Source organism: Glycine max, chromosome 16 (genome assembly GCF_000004515.6).
Source record: "Glycine max cultivar Williams 82 chromosome 16, Glycine_max_v4.0, whole genome shotgun sequence".
In the NCBI taxonomy this organism is placed as follows: domain Eukaryota; kingdom Viridiplantae; phylum Streptophyta; class Magnoliopsida; order Fabales; family Fabaceae; genus Glycine; species Glycine max.
In genome coordinates this window covers 21,569,432-21,581,126 of record NC_038252.2, presented here as the reverse complement: position 1 = coordinate 21,581,126, position 11,695 = coordinate 21,569,432, and the positions used below count along the sequence as shown (strand labels likewise).

The window sequence follows — 11,695 nt, the reverse complement described above, 5'->3', positions numbered from 1 at the left end:
AGTTTTAAATGGATACGTCAACAATTTCCTAAATTTGACATATTGATTAAACATTACAAAGATTTAAATGTAACGTTAACATGAAATTGAAAATAAATAGATTTAAAACTTAATTGAAATTTTTGCGCATTCCTCACAGCCCATGCATTCGCACAAAATATTCAATAACTCATTCAACATTAAAAAAAATAGAAAAAGAAAAGGAAGTGACTTCAGCTCGAAAATGGAAAAACCAAAATAAATAATGGAGATACATTAGCATAAGGACTTACTCTCTCCCTCCCTACCCCCCCCCCCTCTCTCTCTCTCTCTCTATATATATATATATATATATATATATATATAACTCACTCTCCAACTCACATACATGCATTATGTTCATCTAAGTACCAACTCTCTTCCCTTGCACTCTTTCGTTTCCAACCCACTTATGTTTTCTTAGCACTTTAGCAATCCAAAAAGATACAAACCCAAAACTTTAGGGTGTGTTGGGTTTGTATTTCCATTTTTTGTTTTCATTTTTTGTTTTTATTTTTTGAAAATTATTTTCATTTTTAAAATATTAAAATTCTTAAAATATGTTTAGTTTGACTTCTTATTTTCTGCTTTCAAGAAATAAAAACAATAAAAATGCATTTTCAAAAGGAAATATATTTTTAGATTTGCTTAAAATTACATTCCCTGTCATCGCGTTTTCATTTTACCCAAAATGAGGTTTCTGGTTTCAACTGAAAACACTGAAAACGAGATTTTATTGTCTCTAGTTCTTGGTTTGATTGGAAAAATATTTTTACTGAAAATGAAAACAGAAATCCAACTAAACACATTTTCATCACCATTTTTCTATTTCCAGTAAAAATGAAAACAAAAAACAACCAAACCAAACACCCCCTTAATTTCTTTTTCAAACACAAAAACTTCCCGTGCAATACAGCATTTATTAACGCGTTGCCGAGGGATAAACACATCTAAAGTAAGGTGTTAGATTATATGATAATATATTCTGATTTTATATAATTCTTATATCTATTAGATTTATCTTTAGTCATATCTTTAGCTATTAGGTTTATCTTTAGTTTTATAGTTGTTATATCTATTCGATTTATCTTTAGCCATTCCATTAGATTTATCTTTAGCCATATCTTTAGCTTATATATCTTTAGCTTGTAACCTTATATATAAGAGAATGGTGCTTAATGAATTATTCAAGGAAACAATTTCTTTCATGGTATCAGATTGCTTAGGGAAATATTTTTGAACCTTCCTCAGCCTTCCGCACACAGGCCCTAGCGTCGTTTAGCCCCTTTCTTCTTCTTCTCCCCTTCTTCTCCATCACCATGCCTGACTCAAAATCTACCTTTCACCTTGCTCTTATTATATCCAACATCAAGAGTCATGTCCTAATCATTCTTGAGATGGAATATGTCCAATACGCGACATGGGCTGAACTTTTCAAAATTCACACACGATCCCATAGGGTAATTGATCATATAATTCCTCCGCAGGATGGCAAGCAGAAGGCGTCACCAATGGAAGAGGAGACAGAACTCTGGTTGACACTAAACGCCACCGTTCTACGATGGATTTATGCCACCATTTCTCATGATCTTTTACATACTATTCTTGAACCCAACACCACAACAATGGAGGCTTGGAATAGGTTGCGTGATATATTCCAAGATAACAAACACTCTCGTGCCGTTACACTTGAGTATGATTTCACCCACACAACCATGGAGGCCTTTTCAAGTGTCTCTACTTACTGTCAATTGTTGGATCAAGTGGCCTCGGAATAACTAAGAAGGGAGGAGGTTGAATTAATTATTAATGTGCCTTGACTAATTAAAATTTATCCTTCTTAATGTTACTAGATTCAATTAGGCTTTTACTATTAAGTTAAGAAAGTAAAGAACAATAACTTAACCAAAAGTAAAGCACAATTAAAAGTACGCAGTGGAAATTAAAAAGTGTAGGGAAGAAGAAGACAAACACAAAATTTATACCGGTTCGGCCACAAGCCGTGCCTACGTCCAGTCCCCAAGCAACCACTGGTTCTTGAGATTTCCAATAACCTTGTAAAATCCTTTACAAGCAAAGATCCACAAGGGATGTACCCTCCCTTGTTCTCTTTGAACAACCAAGTAGATGTAACCTTCACTTGAACTGATCCACAAGAGATGTACCCTCTCTTGTTCTCAGTATTACAACCCAAGTAGATGTACCCTCTACTTGTACCACAAAGGATGTACCCTCCAATGTGTTAAGACAAAGAATTTTTAGGCTGTTAGTCCCTTGAATCTTTGTAAGGGGAAACAAAAGATATCTCAGGCGGTTAGTCCTTTGAAATCTTTTGCTTAAAGGGAAGAGGAAGAATCAAAAGAATTCTCAGACGGTTAGTCCTTTGAAACTTTTGGCAAGAGGGAGAAGGAAGAAACAAAAGAATTCTCAAGCGGTTAGTCCTTTGAATTCTTCTTGCAAGAGAGAGAATGAATGAAGAAGAAGAATAGCACAATTTTTTGGCCAATGAACTTTTCTTAAATAAAGAAAGTTTTGAACAAAAACTCTTAGAAGAATACTTTGAATGAATGTAAGAAATCTGAAAGTTGTTACTCTAAAATTTGTGCCATGATCACATATTTATAGTCATTTGATGACTCTTGAAAAAACAAGTTAAAAGTTGTGACTCTTGGCAATTTCTTCAAAATTAGTCACTTTTTAAAAGTTGTGACTCTTTTGAAAACTAATCACTTTAAAAGTTGTGACTCTTTTGAAAACTAGTCACTTACAGGTTGTGACTTTTGAAAAAATCTTCAGAAACAAGTCACTTTAAGAATTGTGACTTTTGGTAATTTATTTTTCAAAATAAGTTACTGGTAATCGATTACCATTATAGTGTAATCAATTACACATCAACAGATGTGACTCTTCATGTTTAAATTTGAAAATCAAAATGTTTAAAGACACTGGTAATCGATTACAAGTATTGTGTAATCGATTACACAAGTTTGAAATGATTTGAAAATGTTTTATCACAAGTTGTGACTCTTGAAATTTGACATCTAACGTATTAAAACATTGGTAATCGATTACATGATTATACTAATCGATTACAGCTTTTTAAATTAGTTTGAAAAAATTGTTGGCTACTGGTAATCGATTACTGCCTTCTAGTAATCGATTACCAGAGAATAAAACTCTTTGGTAAAAGATTTTTCTTTTTGAAAAATTCTCTTGAACAAAATTGTGCTATTCAGTAGTTTTTGAAAAACTCTTTTAATACTTATCTTGATTGAGTCTTCTCTTGATTCTGGAATCTTGAGTCTTGATTCTTTACATGAATCTTGAATCTTGAATCTTGAATCATGAATCTTGAATCTTGAATCTTGAATCTTGATCTTGATTTTTGAAACTTGTTTGACTCTTGATTCTTTGGCATCATCAAAATAATCTTGGAAGGCATTGCTTCCACATCAACATCTCAAGTCACTGTCGGATCAACTCAAGAACGTCGGCTTTCCGGTCGATAACAATAGGTTGGTTCTGCAATTGGTCTCCGGTCTCACTGAACCCTACAAGGGAGTGTCCACACTCATCCGTCAAAGTGATCCCTTGCCTCAGTTTTATCAAGCACAGTCGATGTTTGTTCTCAAAGAATCCGGCCTCAAGAAGGCGGCTCAGACCTCGTCCTCCGCCATGATGGCTCATGACTCGAATGAATCTCAAGAGATGTCTGATCATTCATTAGCACACCGCACAAATAATGGTGGAAAACAGTATTCAAACCGTGGCAATTCTAGAAAGAATCGCAACAACACTAGTGGTCGTGATAACTTAGGCACTTGCAAGGGAGGCTCTGGTGGCGGGGGTAAAGGTGGCGGTGGCAACAATCGCGGGGGTGGACAACAGCAGCCCCAGAACAACCCCTGGCCTGCAGGACAGCAATGGCCTTGGCCATAGATGCGGTGGGTTGTTCCTCCTTGTTCGTACCCAGCTGCTTCATGGGCCAGGCCCAATTATCAGCAACCTCCACGCCAACAGCCCGGTATTTTTGGGTCCAGACCTCAGCAGGCATACACACCCATAGCTCCTACTCCAACAAACATCGAGGCTACAATGCACACCCTCAATATTACTTCTTCGGATCAGAATTGGTATATGGACATTGGTGCCACCTCTTATATGACGTCCACCTCAAGTAATCTCACGTCTTATTTTAATATGAGCAATCATCATGCTATCACTGTTGGTAATGGTCAATCAATTCCTATTCATGGTTATGGTCAAACTAACTTGCCTTCCCCACATCCTCCTTTAGCCTTGAAAAATGTCCTTCATGCTCCTAAACTAATCAAAAACTTAGTGTCGGTTAGAAAATTTACCACTGATAACTCTGTGACTATTGAATTTGATCCCTTTGGGTTTTCTGTGAAGGATTTTCAGACAGGGATGCCTCTAATGAGGTGTGAGAATCGAGGCGCGCTTTATCCTATCACCAAGTCCACCACTCCAACCACTTCTTTCTCTACTTTTGCTGTCTTAGCTCCTTCTCTTTGGCATGAGCGATTGGGACACCTGGGAGTATCTATCTTGCATACTCTTAGGAAGAATAAATTTATTGAATGTAATCAAATTAGAGATTCTCATATTTGTCATTCATGTTCTCTTGGAAAACATATTAAGTTACCTTTTGTTTTGTCACATTCTCATACTCTTATGCCATTTGATATTGTTCACACTGATCTTTGGACATCACCTGTTTTGAGTTCCTCAGGGCACCGATATTATATCTTGTTGTTAGATGATTATTCTAAATTTTTGTGAACTTTTCCTTTGTCAAACAAATCAAATGCTTATTCCACATTCATAAATTTTTGAACTTTCATCCGAACTCAATTCAAACAGGAAGTAAAGAATATACAATGTGATAATGGTAAAGAGTTTGATAATAATCCTTTTTGAGATTTTTGTAAAGTGAATGGTATTTCTTTCCGATTGTCTTGTCCTCATACTTCTCCTCAAAATGGGAAAGCCGAAAGGACAATTCGTACAATTAACAATATTGTTCGTACTTCACTTGCCCATGCGTCATTACCTCCTTTCTTTTGGCATCATGCCTTGCAAATGGCGACTTACCTTCTCAATATTCTTCCTCATAAGTTATTGAACTATAAATCTCCTCTTAGGGTTCTTTATCATAAGGATCCGACCTATTCTCTCATCTTCGGGTTTTTGGGTGTTTATGTTATCCTCTATTTCCTTCCACTACCATAAATAAACTTCAACCCCGCTCTACTCCATGTGTTTTTTTGGGATATCCTTCGAATCACCGTGGTTATAAATGCTATGACTTATCATCTGGGAAAATAATTATATGTCGTCATGTCATTTTCGATGAGACACAATTTCCATTTGCTAAATTACATACTCCTCATATTCAGACTTATGATTTCTTAGATGATGGCCCAAACTCATACGTGGTTCACCATTTAGTGTCTCAATCCACTACTCCTAATGCTCAAACTCCTGGTCTAGTTCCATTCGGGGCCAACTCCCCTAATATTGCAATCGGCCCAACCATTGAGCCAAAGAAGAATATTGTTAATTGTACGAATTGTCCAACGACTGCTTCCCCTCCTCCTAGTCCATCCCCTTCTTCACGTCCCAGCCTACCTCCTCGGGCTGTTACACGCAGCCAACATGGGATAGTTAAGCCAAAGAAGATCTTTAATCTTCATACCATTGTTGCTAAATCCCCTCTGCCACGTAACCCCGCGTCGACCCTTCGGGACCCGAATTGGAAAAGGGCTATGGATGATGAATTTGATGCTCTTATTAAAAATAAGACGTGGGAGTTGGTGTCTTATCCACCTGATGTTAATGTAATTCAATCATTGTGGATTTTTGCTCATAAAGAAAAATCTGATGGTTCTTTTGAGAGGCGTAAAGCTCGTCTTGTAGGTGATGGCAAAACTCGACAGGTTGGCGTAAATTGTGGTGACACATTTAGTCCGGTGGTCAAACCAACAACTATTCGCACAATTCTAAGTCTGGCTTTGTTTAAGGCATGGCCCATTCATCAACTTGACGTCAAAAATGCTTTCTTACATGGTGAACTTAATGAGACTATCTACATGCATCAGCCTATGGGTTTTAGGGACCCGCAAAAACCTAATCATATTTGTCTGTTAAAGAAGTCTCTATACGGGCTTAAACAGGCACCGTGGGCTTGGTATAAGAGATTTGCTGATTTTGTTCATACACTCGGGTTCTCTCATAGCACTTCGGATCATTCTCTTTTCATCTATCGACAAGGTACTTCTATGGCTTATATTTTGTTATATGTGGATGACATCATTTTGACTGCTTCCTCTGATGAGCTTCGTAAGTCCATTATTACCTTTCTTAGCTCGGAATTTGCTATGAAGGACTTGGGACAGTTGAACTATTTTTTGGGCATTGTTATAACTCATCATGCAGGTGGTTTGTTTTTATCTCAAAAAGAAATATGCCATGGAGATTATTGATCGTGTTGGCATGTCTTCTTGTAAGTCATCACCTACCCCTGTTGATACTAAACCAAAGCTTAGTGCTACATCAAGCACTCCATTTGAGGATCCAACTCTCTACAGGAGCCTTGCTGGTGCTCTACAATACCTTACTTTTACCATACCTGACATTACATATGCAGTGCAACAGGTGTGCTTATTCATGCATGACCCAAAGGATGAGCACATGCACGCTCTCAAGCACATATTATGCTACATTCGGGGTACTATAGACCATGGTCTTCATCTTTATCCATCATTTACATCCACTCTTGTTTCTTATACGGATGTTGATTGGGGTGGATGCCCAGATAGGAGACGGTCTACTTCTGGGTATTATGTATTTCTTGGTGATAATTTGATCTCTTGGTCAGCTAAACGACAGGCTACTTTGTCCAAGTCTAGTGGAGAGGCTGAATACCGAGGGGTTGCCAATGTAGTTTCAGAGTCATGTTGGTTGCGAAATCTTCTTTTGGAGCTTCATTGTCCAATCCAAAAGGCTACATTGGTTTATTGTGATAATGTAAGTGCGATATATCTTGCGGGTAATCCGGTTCAACATCAACGCACTAAACACATTGAGATGGATATACATTTTGTTCATGAAAAGGTTGCTCGTGGTCAAGTTCGAGTTTTACATGTCTCGTCTCGTTATCAGATTGCAGACATATTTATCAAAGGACTTTCTTTGGTGTTATTTGAGGATTTTTGAGACAGTCTTAGTGTCCATCGACCTCCCGCTTCGACTGTGGGAGTGTGTTAGAATATATGATAATATATTTTGATTTTATATAGTTGTTATATCTATTAGATTTATTTTTAGTCATATCTTTAGCTATTAGGTTTATCTTTAGTTTTATAGTTGTTATATCTATTAGATTTATCTTTAACCATTCTATTAGATTTATCTTTAGCCATATCTTTAGCTTATAATCTTGTATATAAGCAAATGGTGCTTAATGAATTATTTAAGGAAACAATTTCTTTCATAAGGTAATTAACGAGTATGTTGGTCTTCAACTATTGCCTTTCAATTTGAAATTGGATTTTCTGTAAAGCTATGCTTATTCCATTATTTCGTCTTTATTTATTCATAAATGTTTTTGTTTTTATTTTGTTATGTTGAGATGTGAAATACCTACGTACCAGGAAAAGATGTTGAGATGTGAAATAAGTTGTGTTTTTTTAGATTGAGTTCAATGTACAGTGTTTTATCTGTTTAGCTTCTCTCTCTTTCTCTTCTTTTTGAATTTTGACTATGATATTGAAAATTATTTTATTTTTATATAATTTTATATTCAATTTTTCTTTTAATATTTATATAAAATATAAAAAGGATTTTATGCACCTCTAAAGATGAGGTCCTTGGCCATCGTCCACCTAGACCGCCAGAAACCACTACTGAAAATATAGGCTTTTTTACCAATCAGGGATAAAAAAAATTCCATTTTCTGATTGGGTGTATATTTTAAAAAATTATCCAAAAGGGGGTAAGTCGTAATAGCTGTTACGACTTCTAACTCAAAAGTCCTAACACCTGTTACGATTTTTTATTTTTTTTTATTTTTTAATTTAAGTCGCAAAAACATTTACGACTTCAGTATAAATCTAATTTTTTTACAACTTCAAAGTCATAATTTTCTTTTTTATAAAAATAGCGAAAGTCGTAAAATTTTATATGACTTTAAAGTTGTAAACTGTATTTTAATTTTTTTTTAAATTTTTTTAAAGGTTTACGACTTCAAAATCATAAACCTATTTTTATTTTTATAAAAACTGCTATTTTGCTATTTGAGGCCCCATTTTTGTTTTATTCACCTATTTTCTTTTCGTAAATCTGCTTTTTTAATTTAATAGTGTTTACGGTTTTATTTTTATTTTAAATAAAAAATTTAAAATAAAATATAATTTAAATATATAATAAATAATATTAAGTTATATACTAATAAAATCAACTTAAAATTATTTATTTTATATTTAAATTTTATTTTATTTTAACTTTTTTACTTAAAATAAAAATAAAACCATAAACACTATTAAATTAAAAAAAAGATTTATGAAAACAAAATAGGTGAACAAAACAAAAATGGGACTGTAAATAGCAAACCAACAATTATTTTTATAAAAACAAAATAGGTTTAGGAAGTCCTAAACCTTTAAAAAATTAAAAATTAAATAAATTAAATACTTACGACTATGAAGTTGTGTAAAATTTAACGATTTTTACTATTTTAAAAAAAATGAAATTTAAACTGAAGAAATCATAAATATTTTTACGACTTCAGTTAAAAAAATTAAAAATAAAAAATAAAAAGTCATAACATGTGTTAATGTTTGAGTCAAAAGTCATAACAACTGTTACGACTTATCTTTTTTTCGATAATTTTTTAAAATATATTCCAAATTGGAAAATGGAAATTTTTTTTACCCTGATTGGTAAAAAAGCAGAAAATATAGATACATTAAATAACAGACATTTCTCCTCAATTTTTTCACCTATAACACAACTAAACCATGACTAAAGTGGCTCAGTACACCAAATGGGTCCGAGTCTCATAACAATGCTACAAAGTGCAAAAGATGAAAAAGCACGGAACAATTCGTACCAGTGCATTTTGTCCATCTCCGCATGAATTATCCAAAAGCAGTCTTTGTTTTCGTGCCCTGCGCCTCTACGTTGTACTTAAGCTTTACGTTGGATTCCAAATTCAACAACGAGAGCTACGTCATCTATTCCATTTCCACCGTATAACGAAATAGACATCTTTCGTGTATTGTTCTTTCACTCACTCATCTTCTGCCTCTCATTTTTTGTTATCATCTCTTTGTCTTCTCTCTCTTTTGATTCTTAGACAATTCAATTCATATCTCATCTCCCCCATGCTCAGAATTTAGAGAATGACCCGTCTCCCTGATTCATGTTTTCCCTTCACCTTCTGATTTTGTGAATGAAAAAGAGCAATTTTTGCTGGCAAGTTTAACAAAGCTAGTGTCTTATCTGGTTTGTTATTTCATTGCCTCCAAAGTTTACGATACCTTGGTGCTGTGTTTGGTTTAAACTTTGATATTTGGATTTTACATTTCTTAATGGGGATGTTCAGTGGTGCCGAGTATGTGCCTATTGGTAATGATGAGTTACCTTCTCCAAGAGAAAATCACATGAGGAGAGTTTCTGTTCTTCCTCTGGTATTTCTCATCTTCTATGAGGTTTCTGGGGGACCCTTTGGTGTTGAGGACACAGTGCATGCAGCAGGTCCTCTATTAGCCCTTATGGGGTTCTTGGTTTTCCCATTCATATGGAGTGTTCCTGAGGCTCTGATCACTGCAGAGATGAGCACCATGTTCCCTGAGAACAGTGGCTATGTGGTTTGGGTCTCTTCTGCTTTGGGTCCCTATTGGGGGTTTCAGCAAGGTTGGATGAAATGGCTAAGTGGGGTGATTGACAATGCTTTGTATCCAGTTCTGTTTCTTGACTATTTGAAATCAGGTATCCCTGCATTGGGTGGTGGGGTTCCCAGAACTGTTTCAACTTGGGCCTTAACTGTGGCTCTCACTTGCTTGAACTATAGGGGTTTAACCATTGTGGGAATGGTTGCAGTTCTGTTAGGTGTTTTCTCACTCCTTCCTTTTGTTGTCATGGGACTCTTGTCAATTCCAGACCTGAAACCTTCAAGATGGTGTGTGATGAATCTGGATGATGTTGATTGGAATCTGTATTTGAATACTTTGTTTTGGAACCTCAATTATTGGGACTCTATTAGTACTCTTGCTGGGGAAGTGGATAATCCAAGGAGAACTCTTCCCAAGGCTCTATTTTATGCTTTGATCCTTGTGGTTTTGGGCTATTTTTTCCCTCTTTTGATTGGCACTGGTGCTGTTCCTCTCAATAGGGACTTGTGGACTGATGGGTACTTCTCAATTATTGCTGAGATTGTTGGAGGAGTGTGGTTGAGGTGGTGGCTTCAAGCTGCTGCTGCAATGTCTAACATGGGAATGTTTGTTGCTGAAATGAGCAGTGACTCATTCCAGCTTCTAGGGATGGCAGAGAGGGGCATGCTACCCGAGTTCTTCAGCAAGAGGTCCCGTTTCGGAACCCCTCTTGTAGGAATACTCTTTTCGGCCTCTGGTGTGATCTTACTGTCATGGCTGAGTTTTCAGGAGATTGTGGCTGCTGAAAACTTCTTGTACTGCTTTGGCATGATTTTGGAGTTTGTTGCATTCATATTGTTGAGGATCAGACACCCCAATGCGTCTAGGCCTTACAAGGTTCCAGGGGGAACAGCTGGAGCAATTACTATCTGCATTCCTCCCACAGTTTTGATTTTTGTGGTGCTCGCTTTCTCCTCCAACAAAGTGCTGGTTATAAGCCTCATCGCTATGGCGATTGGCCTTGTAATGCAACCATGTCTTAAAATTATGGAGGAAAGGAGATGGATGAAGTTCTCTGTTAGATCTGAGCTCCAGGATCTTGACAATAATGAGGAGAGCATTCACTCTTTTGTGGGTTAAGCTTATCCTGTTTGAAGAGTTGTGTAGAGAAAATTAAACTTAATATGTACAGAACTTTGAAATTGAAATGCGTTTTGTCTAGTTAGAACTTAGGCTGCATATCAATTTTGTGAGTTTGTTGATAGATAGGATAGGTTGGTCATTGGACACCTCTAAAGCGGAGAATTAGAATGTTTTAAGAAATGAGTTTATTTGGTTTCTATGCATCTTTTTTTTTTCTTTTAAATTATAAAATTTTGAATTTCTTAATCTAGTTATATATACTGCTTCCATGTGAAAATGCCTCAACTACTCTGGTCGTGAAGGGTAATAGTTGGGTTGAAAAATAATATATATTGTTTTCCATACATTGATCATTCTTATTGAGTGAAATTCATCAGTTTTATTAACTATGTTGTAACTCTCAATGTATACCAGTCACAATCTTCTGAATAGGAGCTGCACTGTTCGCATATCTCACATTCAAAGAGAAACCAAAGAGGTGGCAAACTCGTTTGCTAAAAAGGTTCATAGCCTCTCTCTCATGATCTAAACGTTTCTCTCTCCGCAGTTTCTCTTCTTAGGCTATCTCCAACGATATGCTTATGATGATTTTGCTTATTAAAGCATTGGTGTTTAATATTAAGACCATGCCATATTGG

General features: G+C 35.8%; 2 protein-coding genes across 2 annotated transcripts; both read left to right on the top strand.

Moving 5' to 3' along the window:
- Nucleotides 1–1,337: 1,337 nt before the first annotated feature.
- LOC102666748 (uncharacterized) lies at nt 1,338–3,957 on the top strand. The gene is made up of 2 exons (XM_014768695.1): nt 1,338–1,781; nt 3,484–3,957. The coding sequence occupies exons 1-2, from the start codon at nt 1,338–1,340 to the stop codon at nt 3,955–3,957; spliced, it is 918 nt and encodes a 305-aa protein (XP_014624181.1).
- A 5,119-nt stretch (nt 3,958–9,076) lies between these two features.
- LOC100810822 (probable polyamine transporter At1g31830) lies at nt 9,077–11,280 on the top strand. Its single transcript, XM_003548661.5, has one exon. The coding sequence runs from the start codon at nt 9,633–9,635 to the stop codon at nt 11,052–11,054; it is 1,422 nt and encodes a 473-aa protein (XP_003548709.1). The 5' UTR covers nt 9,077–9,632; the 3' UTR covers nt 11,055–11,280.
- The last annotated feature ends 415 nt before the right edge of the window (nt 11,281–11,695 follow it).

What these genes read in the sequence shown, in the direction of transcription:
- LOC100810822 (XM_003548661.5), top strand. Translation starts at nt 9,633, where the DNA reads ATGGGGATGTTCAGTGGTGCCGAGTATGTGCCTATTGGTAATGATGAG.
- LOC102666748 (XM_014768695.1), top strand. Translation starts at nt 1,338, where the DNA reads ATGCCTGACTCAAAATCTACCTTTCACCTTGCTCTTATTATATCCAAC. An exon ending in ACTGTCAATTGTTGGATCAA is followed by an intron (nt 1,782 to 3,483) that starts GTGGCCTCGGAA and finishes CAACATCTCAAG; the next exon opens with TCACTGTCGGATCAACTCAA.